The sequence below is a fragment of the Gossypium raimondii genome, chromosome 1 (assembly GCF_025698545.1).
Source record: "Gossypium raimondii isolate GPD5lz chromosome 1, ASM2569854v1, whole genome shotgun sequence".
Classification (NCBI taxonomy): Eukaryota; Viridiplantae; Streptophyta; class Magnoliopsida; order Malvales; family Malvaceae; genus Gossypium; species Gossypium raimondii.
Genome location: NC_068565.1, coordinates 37,070,965 through 37,085,219, shown reverse-complemented (window position 1 = coordinate 37,085,219; position 14,255 = coordinate 37,070,965). Strand labels below are relative to the sequence as shown.

The following is a 14,255-nucleotide window of genomic DNA, read 5'->3' as shown; positions in this document are numbered from 1 at the left end:
CTATACCTCTGAAGATACAGTAGGATGGAATGTAGGTTGAATAAGAAGAGCGCCAAGGTCCAGCATGACCGGGCAAAATTGGGCATTTTAAAGTCTTTGCTCTATTCCCGTTACACGATAACGAGCAAAGAGGGGTAGCTGTAATGCCTAAATTTTGCCCTGCCCTTAATAAATAAAAGTCCAGTTTTTTTACAAGTCCAAAACCAGATAAGGTGGCCCAAAATACATGGCAAAAACTGAAATAAAACAGGCCCAAATATAATAGCCCGAAAAAATTAGAAACCCTAGGGTTTCTAGGTCATCTGCGCCGCAACCACCAAGCTCATTTGCGCCGTAGCCGAATCTTCACCTGCAAACACAAGAAAGGAAAGAAAAACCAAATCGAATCAAGATCAAATCAAGCAAATTTCTTGTTTCTATTGTTGTATTTTCATTCGGCTATATAAAGCCATAGACAATACTGTGAAAGGGGCCAGGATTTTTGAAATAAAAAAATACAAACTACTACTTACACAATATCAAAAGCAAAGATTGAAGCAAAGGTTGATACTTGCAATTTCTATTTATTTTTCTACTGTTACATGTATTTTTTTATTTACGTATGAATAAAATAGATAAGGGAAGAAAGGAAACAACCTGCATTCGGAGCCTAAACCATCGTAGGCGTCGAGGTAACAATCTCAGGAAAGACTACGCCGAACCCAAAGGTTTCTCGAGTTTTAAGGCGTCTCTACCTTTATTTTGAAAGTTTTAAGCCCGATTTGGGCAAAGGGGTCGAGAAGGCTAAAGGAGGATTTTTCCTTTTCCTACCATGCAGATGGTGGTGCCGGTCTTGGGAGAACAATGGCCGTGTGATGGCCGATGATCGTCCGATGACCGACCGATGATCGGATGACTAAAGGGCTGAGAGGTTTTTTTTTTGAAAGATTTGGTTTTTTAAAAAATGGGTTTTGAAATGAAATTTGCTTTTAATTTTGGCTTAAATAGCCAATTGAAAACGGCGCCCTTTTCAGGGGAGGATCCCCGCGTCGACCCGACCCGGACCCAGGATCCGCGTGTTTTTATGCGGAGGGGCAAATTGCGCTTTTAGCCCCTCCGCCTTTAAATATCTTTATAATTAGGTTTTTATTTTTAAATTCCCTTTAATTTATTTTAATTTCAATTTAACCCTTCTTGAACGATTAATTGTTTTAGAGGAGAAGGAAAATTTCCTTCCAAACCCTCTATGTAATTGGCAGATTCAATTTAGTCCTCTGGACTTTATTTATTTGAGAAATTACCCCATATTTTTTATTTGTAATCCAATTTAGTCCTTTTTTCATATTTTCTTCAAAAATCAATATTTTTTCTTTTTTTTGATAATGCAATTGTTTTTATCTTATCTTATAATTTTATATGTAATTATTATTATATTGTATATATGTTTAAAAAAAACATGTAGTTATGCCATTTTTAAATTAGTAATTTTTTCAATTACTTATATATATACTTGTTTTATTTATTTAATTATCTTTGATATTATTTATTTCAAACCTATGTATTTTATGTGTACTTGTATGTATTTTTTGTTATTTATTTTAATTATTCGCTTATTAATTTATGTTTGCATATTTTCGCTCATTTATTTTATATCTTTTGCATGTCATTATTTATATTCATTTGTTTGTATTATTTCCATGTTATTATTGTACTTGTTATCATTGTTATTATGACATTTAGCATATAAAATAATGTTACATCATTTTATTTTTTATCTTTTTTAAAAAAAACTCAAATTTAAAAATATAATTTTCAAAATTGAGATAATACTCGTATTTAGGATTGCTCAAGGAAATTGAGTCCTAACGTATTGGATTCCGATTTTTTTGAAAATCTAACAATCGAGGATTGCTCTTTAAACCAACTAAAAACTCATTATTCGGAATTCAACACGTTGTGTCCTAACGTATTGGATGTGACGCATTGATTTCTCGAAATGAAGATTTTTTAAAAATTATAAAGGAAATATTCCGAGTTTGGGATTTTAAAGGAATTGTGCCCTAACGTATTGGGTGTGATTTCTTAAATCTTGGATAAGTGGATGTTCTTTTAAAGTAAAGGAAATATTCTGAGTTTGAGATTCTAGAGGAATTGTGCCCTAACGTATTGGGTGTGATTTCTTAAATCTTGGATAAGTGGATATTCTTTTAAAGTTTTATTGTACAAGTATTTTGGCCCAATTCATTTTTGGGGGAAAATTAGAATGCTGTGCCCTAACGCATTGGGTGTGGTATCTTCTTTCTCTGAAATAATAAGGGTCTTAATACGTAACCTTTTAAGTTTTGCTAAGGATTACGTTTTTCCAAATTTTCGACCTTAAGACATTAATTAATTAACTAGGTACCAATTTTTGGGCGTTACGAGGGTGCTAATCCTTCCTCGTACGTAACTGACTCCCGAACCCGTTTTCTAAACTTGTAGATCAAAGCTGTTTTTTAGGTGATCCAATCACACCCTAATAAAAAATTGGTGGCGACTCCCAATTTTCATTTTTTTAAGTCGACACTTAAATTTTTTGTTTTCAAAAAAATGGTTTCGACATATATATATATAAATTTTTAGGTGAAGACATGGTACAATCTTAGAGTGTCACATATAGTGTTCTAATAATTGGATCAGTGGTTGACTTGGTTAGACCACTGGTTTCCCATTCAATCAGTTTGATCGGTTCAACTACTAGACCAACAATAATTAAATAATTAATTAAAATCCATAAAATTTTAAAATAAAAATTTATTAAATCAACTCAACTTATTCAACTATTATTTTTTGTCTCATTTTTCAGTTTTTATTGATTTCGAGTAGTTTTTGATTCAATCGGTTCAACCCCTTTATTTGATTTAGTATACTGAGTAATTTTCGATCCAACCAGCTTGAACGACCAATCCTTTTATGTTCTAAGAACTAAAGATTAATCATCAAATCTTGATAAATTTCAAGTTTAAAAACCAAAATAAATCTAATTACCAAATTCATATTTCCTTGGCTGAGTGTGAAAAGGACAGGAAAAGACTTTTCAATCGAAAAAGAGTACAGGCCATAGGGATTAAAAAGTAAAATGTTCCTCCATTGGAGGTTGTTTCTGTCAATGGAAAGAGATTGTGGGGTGTACTGTTGTGCTTTAATGTGAATGAGAAAGATTAAAGAGGACTGAACCTCCAACCTTATAACCAACTTAACCAATCCATTCCATTTAATGAGTCTACTATATTGGTTTAGTGGATTATGGTCTCCATTAAAATATTTATATATCGATTATTAATCCCATACATTAACTTAACTGATCTAATAGATATATATTATTTTAATTAATTTAAAATATTTATATAATATGTAAAAGTAAGTTGGTTAATCAACCAATCTAAATTAATTTAAGTTTGTGAATCAGTTGGACTAAGTGATGAAATCCAAAAAATAAAAAACTTGTATAGCTGTCACTTGACTCAATGATTTGCAAGGGATCCTAAAACTAGTTCATAAGGCAAAATACATGAACAAATAGATTATGATGCAGAGCCAAAAAATGTATTTGTAAAAGAGAATTGATTGAAATGGTAAAAATGTTGAAAATTCTGGTGTTTTTGGTTGGATCTCATCAAATGCATTTTTATAGATTTTTCATTAATTGAAATGATAGATGTTTACTATTTTATGAAAGGAAGGTTTTTAGTAATTTTTCAACTGAGTTGAGAGTCGATTGGAAAGTGATACCAACTTAATAAAGAAAAAAGAATTATCTATACGGTTTACTAAAAATAATATATAATTAATGAAGCTAAACTTATTTTTGAGAAAAGAAACTATGTAAATAAATTGTTAGTCTAAAATTGAAAAATAAAAGATACTGAAATGAATTTGTGAAATGCCAAGATTTACAGATGCAAGAGTAAGAAGTTTAGCTGCACGCAAAAAGGGGGCCGGTGAAGATCGGATGCGGTGTTCGCATTGGGTTTGGGCTACCGGTAATTCAAATGAGACAGTTTCCTTTCCTATAAGTCTTCCTTTGAAACATAGTTGGTGGTTAGCGGCATGCTGCGTTTTCCTTGTGAATTTAAGGTATCGCCACCCCCCACGTAAATGGATAATACATTTTTATTTTTATTTTTATTTTTATGTTAAATATTAAATGAATAGTGATTTAACTAGGGTCAAGCTAGAAAAAATTTAGACAATAATTTTGAACCGACTTGGACCACCATCTAGCTTCAACCATGAATCAAATCTTGTCGTAATCATATTTCAAATATTTTATGTCTATTGTAAGTTCTCAAAATTTTTGTTTTTGAATGGTTGAAAATTGTCAAGTGAATTAATTTAGTTTAGTGGTTAAGAGTTTTGTTTATGTGCTTGAGGTTTTGTGTTTAAATCTCTTCCCTTAAATTTTTGTTCCAACCCCTTTCTGTGAATATTTAACTTTTATATTATTTTTGCTCAACTATAACAAGAATGAACTTGATGGTTCAGTGGTAAGGCTTTAGTTTACACAAAGGTTTAGTGTTTGAATCCTATGTGTGCAAAATGGAAATATTTTTGCTATTTCTTGTTTGTGTCGATCATGTGGTAGAAGTTGGGTTGAATTCGATTTAGGAGAATATGATAGGTGGTTAGTAATGGGATTTAGCAGGATTTTATTCTTGAATTATTCCTCAAAATTTTCCCAAAATCTCTCCCACATTCCTCTTCCGCTCTATCTCTCTCATGTCCCACACTTTTTCTCCCTCTTTCCATGTTTTGTTTCCAATTTTTGTTGATTGACTTTTCTGCCGTTTTCTCTTTTGGATTTCCTTCTTTTTCTTTCTTCTTCTATTGTTTTTTTTCTTTCATTCTTTGTTCCACTTTCTTTGCTGTCGTTTGCATTGCTGGACGTTTGTGATTAAGGTGCTCTGCTTAGTACAATATTTTCTCCGTAGGTAACTTTTGTTTACTTTTAGGTGATGTTGTTGTTCTCATTTCGTGTGGAAGGTATGGATGTGTGTGTGTGTGTGTGTGTGTTAGGAGAAGTTTGTGAGGCGCACGGCGTTCTTCCAACGAGTTAGGAGATTTTTAGGACTGTCGTTACTATTTGGCTAAGTAATCGAATGCCGAAGGGCTGATTCTCAAAGTTAAGGCCGAACGTTCAATTGTTCGTGGCCGAATTAGTGACTAGATTTTGTATATTGTTACTAAATAGTCTGTTTTCAATACTATTTTTAGGGTTTGGAGGTGTGTCGTATCGCCATTTTAAAGAAGCAGTAAGGTGTGTGACTCAAACTCGTAAAAATAATGAACGATGCGAAGTCGAAAAACCCACTGTCAACATTACACGGTTGTGTGGGCCACACGGGGTAGGCCATTTAGGTCTTGTGGGCCACATGAGCTTATGGGCCCATTTTCTGTAAAATCTTGTTAGGGTCGTAGTTAAAGTGTGATTCGAGGTTAGCCACTTCATAGAGTCTATAATGTGATATGTATGACTTTTAAATATGAAATCTGATAATTTGTGTCTGTATGTGCTACTTCTGAAAGCAGTTAGCATGATCTGATATGTAAAACATGTATGATATGTGTGTATCTAGATATCTGATTAGTGTTTGCATGTGTATTGGGGTGGGATTATGATGTGACAGGAAGTGTTGGCAGTTTAATGATCTGTCTTATCTGGTGGTATTTACCACATATTTATTTGGTGGCTTGGCCACACGTATCTGATTCTAGCGATTTATCGTACTATTCTGGCAACTTGACTGCACTATTCTAAAAAGTGATATATGCTCACTTATAGGTGTGTGGGGTTGGATGAGTATTTAGTACTCTAATTGTTGTGTAGGGATGGACGGAGATGGTGTGTAGCGGATGGGGGCAGGATTTGTATCTGTTCTGAAATAAAGTGTTGCATCGTATGATTTACCTTGCCATCTCTATATGATATGATTATCATGCTGCATTGCATAGTATGTCATGCTGTATTCTGTTCAGTATTTGACTTCTGTGTGAATTGTGCTATTTGTTCCACTTTTAAGGGTTGAGTTACACACTGATCTTGTAATCAACAATCTTAGGATTGGGCGACGCACAGGAGCTGGGATTGAGTTTCTAGTTAAAATTAAGACGTTTTACGTTTTATTAAACTATTTTGGATTTTTAGACTTTTTGGATTGAGTTTCTGATTTCTCCGTAAGTAGCTTCTATTAACTTTTAGGTGATGTTGTTGTTCTCGTTTCGTGTGGAAGGTATAGAAGTGTGTGTGTTTGTGAATTTTAATCTAATTGATGGTTTTGGTGTATTGTTAAGAGAAGTTCGTGAGGCACACGACGTTCTTCCAACAAGTTAGGAGATTTTTAGAACAGTTTTTACTAGTTGGGTAAGCAATCGACTGCCGAAGAGATGATTCTCAGAGTTAAGGCTGAATGTTCAATCGTTCGTGGCTGAATTAGTGACTCGATTTTGTATATTCACAAATTAGTCCATCTTAAATATTATTTTTAGGGTTTGAAAATGTGTCGTATCATTATTTTCCAGAAGTAGTCAGGTGTGTGACTCAAACTCGTAAAAAAGTGAACGATGTGAAGCCGAAAAACCCACTGTCGACATCATACGGCCGTGTGCCAGGCCGCGTGGGCCACACAAGCTGGGTCAATTAGGCCATGTGGGCCAATTTTCTATAAATTCTAGTTAGGGCCATAGTTAAAGTGTGATTCGAGGTTAGCCACTTCATAGGTTCTATAATGTTATATGTATGACTTTTAAATATGAAATCTGATAATTTGTTTCTGTATGTGCTACTTCTGAAAGCATGTTAGCATGATCAAATGTGTAAAGCATGTATGATATGTGTGTATCTATATATTTAATTAGTGTTTGCATGTGCACTGGGATGGGATTATGATGTGACGGAGAAGTGTTGGCAATTTAATGATCTATCCTATTCGGTGGCATTTACCATATATATGTTCTAGTGGCTTGGCAACACGTATCTAATTCCAGCGGTTTACCGCACTATTTCGGTTGCTAGACTGGACTAATCTAAAAAGTGATATATGCTCACTTATAGGTGTGTGGGGTTGGATGAGTATTCAATACCAAATAATTGGGCAACGATTTTGTCATATAAAGGGTTTCTAATTTCTTTCATAAAGCAACCACTTTTTTTAAGTACTTCCTGCAATACATTATTCGTGAAGCATAACTGACTCGTAGATAGAGCTTTTTCATTGTGTTTCTCCCATTCCGATTTTTTTCATACCTTTGGGCTTTTTACTGGTAACGACCTTCTTTAGGTCGCTCTAAACTAGAAGTGATGTCATCCAAACCTACTACAAAAACTGAAGTTTGTGATCCCATCAAACTTCTCGATATCGAAACTCATTGTCATCATCCTGAGTGAGTCGATTTGCGGAAGCTGGACTGTAGCTTTGATACTAGTTTTTCGGGGACTGACCTGTATAAGTAACAAGATAGTAAAAGTGAAGAAGAACGAACACATATATTTTACGTGGAAAACCCTCACTGATGGATAAAAAATCACGGGCAAAAGAGGCTTCGGCTTTTCACTAAGCAGTAAACAAAGAGTACAATGATGGAGAGTATCTAACCCAAATAAAAAAAAAGCAAATCCCAAAAGAAACCCAAATATTTCAAATACAAAAGCTCTCTTAAAAACTCTCGCCAAAGTCTCTTTAACAAACCTCACACAGGAGATATTTAATGTAAATCTAATTCTCTAAATCTAATATATCTAAACAGGGTTCCAAAGGACCTTTAAATAGGCTTGGGACGTGGGTCCAATATGATTGAAATAACCTTGTAGGAATTAGAGTTCGATTGGGAGAAGAAGTCTTGTTGAAAGAAAAATATGTGGTTATATTTGTGCAGGAAAACATTGCCTTGTTGTGACATCGCCTACCTGCTCGTCACGACGTCGCAGTCTTGCTTGGTTGCCAAAGATGTCGCGTCATCCCGACGTTTGGGACATCTTCGTCCCGACATTGCGCGATTTTCTGCTCCCCTTCGGTTTCTCATCGATTCTCGTCTTAAGTGCCTGAAATATATCCGATAAATGTGAGGCACACCCCACACTTTCGTAGTTCATATTACATTGTCTAATATCATTTTTTTTCTAAAAAAATCATTTATTACAAAAATCATTAATGAATTTCTTAAATATATATACAATTATTTATGTATATTTGTATTATTTATAAAGCCTTTTACTGAGTTGGTGTCACCCATAAACTGGGTCTCAACTCAATTAGGAAAATTACTTTAATATCCCTTTGCATTATATTATTTGAAGATATTTTAATCTTTTTATTTTAATAAAAATCAATAAAAATAAAAATATGCATATGGTGAGAATTGATACTACCTCAATTGGATTGGTAAAACATTAAATTTACCACTCAACCAAAACTTTATTTTAATATATTTTAAACAATTTTGTTTTAACATGCACAATTTATTATCCCCATGAGTTCAATGTCTATACTTACTATATAAAGCCCTTTATTGAGTTGGTGTCATCTATAAACCGGGTCCCAGCTCAGTTAGGGAAATTACACTAATGTTCGTTCGTATTTAAAATAAATTATATTATTTGAGAGTACTTTAATCTTTTTATTTAAAAAAACTAATAAAAATATGCATCTAAGACCCATCTTAATGGGTTAGTAAAACATTCAATTTATCACTCAACAAAGTTCTATTTTAATATTTCATATATTATTATAATTAATTAGTTTGAACCATATGTTTTATCATTTATTATATATTATTTTAAACACACATTTATATTCTAATATAGATATAATTAATAAATATATGGTTTCTACACATATGCATATGATAATATTTCTAATAGTTTTTTTTTTTAAGGTAGGAAATGTTTGTTTCATAGTTCATATTTTGCCGTGTAATATCTTTTTTTTTTCTAAAAGATTATTCATCTATTAAAAGAATCATAAATGAATTTCTTAAAAATATACATAATTTAATTATTCAATGTCATGAGATAAATCATAAACGAATTTATTTTATAAAAAATACATAAAATGACGTGAAATAATCACTTTGTATCTTCTACGAAGTAATATTTATAAAAGGTTTAAGTATTAAAAAGTTTCCATAAAATAATTTAAAAACCAATTAAGTTTTAAATTGAAAGTTGTTGTAATTTGAGTCTTTAATTCAAAGTTAACATTCAATTGAGTAACTGAAATATAATTATTTGTTAAAGTCCGTTTTAGTATTAATGTAGTAATTAATTTGATGTGAAGGGTTAAATTGATTTTAATTATTTAAACTTGAAAATGATTAAATATTATAAAATTTTATTTTGAAACTATAAAAATAGAAATTATGTGTGTGGAAATTGTATATTTAAAATATGGAGATGTGTTTGAAAATAATAGACAATAAATAATGAAATGTATGATTTGAAACTAATTAATATTAAGAAAATATTAAAATGAAAAATATATTAAATTGTGAGTAATATGAGATTTAAACATGTAAATGCTTCATATTTAAGAATACTAAATGCACTACAATTGTTTCCCATGGTGTTGTAGTCAATCTTGAATTAATGTCGAGTTGTAATAGTATAGATATGCAATTGTGAAGGTAATAAAATGTACATAATAAAATTAAAATGTATAAGTAAATAAAAATAAAGTTTTGGTTGAGTGATAAATTTATGGGTTCAAATTTCACTTTATGCACATTTTATTTTATTATTTTAAATTAAAAGACTAAAGTACCTTAAAATAATATAACTTATTTTAAATACAAAATGTTTTTTTTTTATTTTCCTAATCGAGTTGGTGTCGATTGACTCATGACACCAATCCAATCGAGATTTTATTAATAGTATAGATATATAAAATTAATTATAAAAATATTATGACATTATAACATATTATTAATATATTATAAAATTTGATAGAAATTATAGACTTTTAATATAAATATATATATAACTATGAAAATTATAAATATTATATAAAGTTTAGGCCCACTTTTGGGTCGGGTCAAGCTCGAGCATAAAAATAAGCCTAAAAAATGTTTATGATTTTTATGATTTTTTTATTTTTATCATTTTAATAAATATTATATAATTTTATAATATTCTATATAATTTCCAAAATATTATAATATTTTCATAACATATTAATAATGTATAATAAATTTTCTAAATTTCTAAAGTATTTTAATTTTAAAATAAAATTGAAAGTTTTCCTATAATTTTATAAATTTCCAAATTGACTATAATATTTTAACAAATTTTTGGTTAAAACTTTGAAATCAGTTTGTTTTGTTAAATCAAATGTGAGATCAATCAGTTTTTCTACGCGGGCTGCTTCTTAATTATCACATCAATATTGATTGATTTCGGTTTGTTTAAATTGTTTTATGGAACATTTATAAAACCCAACATTTAAATAAAATATGAAACGAATCCCCTGCATTTACCTAAATTTAAGTCGTATTGCCTCGGCCTGCCCTTAATTTTATCCGCCCTTAAAAACAAGAGATTGGGAAAAAGGACGAAAAAGTAATATTTGGCGCCGCAAAATCAGAGAAACCCAGCCTTACTCGTTTTCTAGTTCGTTGCGGTTGTTAGTTATCGTCAAAGCTTTGTTTTGAAGTTGCTAACCACGTCTTCTCACACCCAAATTTGATGCATATTAGACATAATTATTGATTAAGGATTAAAAAGGATGATCCCTAAATATTATATCTTGAAAGTACAAGATGCAAAAATAAAGAAAGTAGAATTGTTTGGACATTCTTTATATTAATTATATATAGCTGGGTGGTGGACAAAATGAGAGCATGGCAATAATGAACAACTTTACAGGCTAGCAAGAATAAAATTGTGATGAGATGATAAAATGAAGAGTGTGTGATATCACATACATAAGAATACGAGAATAATGGGGTAGTTGTTGAAATCCAAATCATAAGATTCCAAAGCCAACTGTATCCCCTTTCCTTCCATTTTGCCTCACCGCAAATCTCTCTCTTAATGCCCTCCATTCTATTCTTCCTCTTCTTCTTCCTTCTCTCTCTCAAAATGCATATCCTTCCTTTTCTTTCAACATCATCATAATCACTTCTCTGTTCTACTCCTATCAACCCAATCACGAGCCGACGCCTGGCTTTTTCACTAATGGCCGCCGGAGTCATCTCCGACGCTTCTGCCGCGTTCTTGCTCAGCCTTGTCCACGATATTGTCCTCGGGGATCTGGCTGCCGGGATGTTTAAAAAGGATTGCACGGATCTGGTAAGGAGGATAGCTCTATTCACGCATTTGCTTGAGGAAATTAGGGATTTTGCAGCGTCTGATCATCCTCACGCTTCCTCCTCCTCCTCCTCCTCCTCCTCCTCCTCTTCCTCTTCATGGTCGGCTGATCTCGCCGTTGCTCTGCAGGCTGCAAAGCGTCTTTTGTCCGCCGCCTCCGCTCACCATTCCGTTAATTCCTCTGTAAACCCCCATCTCCTCTTCTTATATATATATATAAAAGAACATTAAGTGCTAGTACATGATTCGATTAATACGTTTTTTAATGTTGATAATTGGCTTTGCCAAGTCCCACAAATATGTTTCATTTTGGTTTTAACTGACAGGCTCAGTTGTATTGCAAAATTGACAGAATTTTTTGACTTGTTTCTTCCTCGGATAATGTTCCACATTCTAATTATTGGCTCAGTTTGCATTAACTGACATTGATTAGCTTCATTTCGGAAAAAGTATGCATATAGAAACAACTTTTGGGCTAAAAATTTTCGAGTTAAGCTATCTGCCATGTTATCCGGAGTGAGTATTTGTCAAACAGGGGCATACTCGATTTTGTGTAAAGTTTTTAGGATCATTTACCTCTATATATGTGTTGAATATAGGTGTAAGATAGAGTATTTTAAGAGAAATAAGGGTTTGAATAACATAATCTATCCGAGTGCTAAGTCTATTTCTTGATTTTATTAATATGAACTTCTCCGCAATATTGTCCATTGCTAGTTTTTGTCTCACTAATTGTCGCAATTCCAATTAACTAATTGAGTTGCACGTCATGAAAAATGAAGAAGAAAATTATGTCTTTTTTTTTTTTTTTGTTACCAGAGTGACTGTTGCTGGGATTTTATTGTGGTTATATGTATTTGTTCTTAATATGTTATGTTATAGGTACGTCTCTGAAATTTGCTATATCTTAATTTAAGGATGGAGCTGCCAAAAGAATCTCTTTTCAATTTCAATGTGTTACATGGAAGTTGGAGAAAAGTTTAGCCAAAATTCCATTTGATCAGTTTCAAATCTCAGAGGAGGTTCAAGAACAGGTTTAGCTCCAAAATTTATAATGTGCTCTTCATTTCTTTTTCTACATTGACTTTGCCTTTTTAACGCCAACTTCCATTTCTTTTTTCAGGTCGCATTGGTGAGAGCACAATTGAGAAGAGCGACTGAAAGATATGGATCTTTGAATTCAAGAAAAGTTTCGAATGCCATTTCCCAGCTACCGGAAAAAGAGCGCAGCGATACCAACCATGAAATTTCAGCGAAGCTGGATAGCATTCCAGAAAGTTGTACTACTCTAGGACATGCTGCTGATAAGGAACCTAAGATATTGGAAAGGGTGAATAGCTCTTCAATTCCTTCTGAGGTCTGCCTATCAAATGAGGTTGATTCCAAAGGGCAAGAGAATCTGGCTGCTAAGGGTGCTGAACAAACCAAGAAACCCGATACACTAGTAATACCTGTTGATTTCCTATGCCCTATATCTTTGGAACTAATGAGGGATCCAGTGATTGTGGCTACAGGACAGGTATAGTTGTGCCTGACATGACTACTTATCATTTCGATTTTCATTTTTCTGTGATCAGCTTTTGCCTTCTGCCCTTCCTTTTTGCCCTGCGTTCTGATAATCATTGTTTTGATTTTACAGACATATGAGAGATCTTACATACAGAGATGGATAGATTGTGGCAATGTAACGTGTCCAAAAACTCAGCAGAAGCTGGAGAATTTAACTCTAACCCCAAACTATGTTCTTAGAAGTGTAATAAATCAATGGTGTGCTAAACATAACATTGAGCAGCCAAGCGGATTAGCAAATGGTAGGCTCAAAAAGAGCAATGGGTCTTTCTGTGATGTTAGTGGCGACATGGCAGCCATCCAGGAACTGGTCTCTAAGCTGTCAAGCCGGTGCTTAGAGGAACGTAGGGCAGCTGTGGCTGAAATCCGATCACTATCAAAACGAAGCACAGATAACAGGATACTAATAGCAGACACAGGAGCGATACCTGTTCTGGTCAACCTTTTAACCACAGATGATGCATCAATACAAGAACATGCAGTAACTTCTATTCTTAACCTTTCCATATTCGAAAATAACAAGTCTCTTATAATGCTTGCTGGTGCCGTTCCTTCCATTGTCCAAGTCCTCCGTGCCGGAAGCATGGAAGCAAGAGAGAATGCAGCGGCTACCCTTTTTAGTTTATCACTTGCAGATGAGAACAAAATAATAATCGGTTCATCAGGGGCAATACCAGCCTTGGTAGATTTGTTACAAAATGGAAGCAATCGAGGGAAGAAAGATGCCGCAACTGCTCTATTCAATCTATGCATTTATCAGGGGAACAAGGGCCGCGCCGTCAGAGCCGGAATTATTACAGCACTGCTGAAGATGCTTACGGATTCAAGAAACTGCATGGTCGATGAGGCTTTGACAATACTGTCAATCCTGGCTAGCAACCATGATGCTAAGGCAGCTATAGTAAAGGCTAGCACCATACCTGTTTTGATCGATCTTCTGAGAACATGTTTACCTAGAAACAAAGAAAATGCTGCTGCCATTTTACTTTGTTTGTGTAAGAGAGATGCTGAGAATCTGGCATGCATTAGTAGGCTAGGTGCTGCCATACCATTGACGGAGCTCACCAAGAGTGGCACAGAAAGGGCCAAGCGGAAGGCTACTTCATTGTTGGAGCATCTTCGAAAATTACAGCAGCTTTGACCCTTTTTTGGTTGTTAACCAGAGAGTTCAGTTTGTTAATTTTTTTTTTTCGTTTAACAGTAATTGTTTGACAAAACTGGCATAATTCTATTCCTTTGAGTCATGAGAATTGAGGAGACGAGCATGAGATACAAAGCCATTCTCATTGCTCTCTAAGTATTCATTTCTTTTATTGATGAGTGTGTAAAAAGTTCATTTGATTTCAATAATGATTAACTTATTGTAGTA

The 14,255-nt window shown here is 33.3% G+C and overlaps 1 protein-coding gene across 1 annotated transcript; it reads left to right on the top strand.

Moving 5' to 3' along the window:
• The first annotated feature begins 10,922 nt into the window (after positions 1 to 10,922).
• LOC105785722 (U-box domain-containing protein 11) lies at positions 10,923 to 14,255 on the top strand. Its single transcript, XM_012611852.2, has 4 exons — positions 10,923 to 11,500; positions 12,235 to 12,351; positions 12,441 to 12,836; positions 12,957 to 14,255. Exons 1-4 carry the CDS (start codon positions 11,186 to 11,188, stop codon positions 14,025 to 14,027), a joined length of 1,899 nt encoding a protein of 632 aa, XP_012467306.1. The 5' UTR covers positions 10,923 to 11,185; the 3' UTR covers positions 14,028 to 14,255.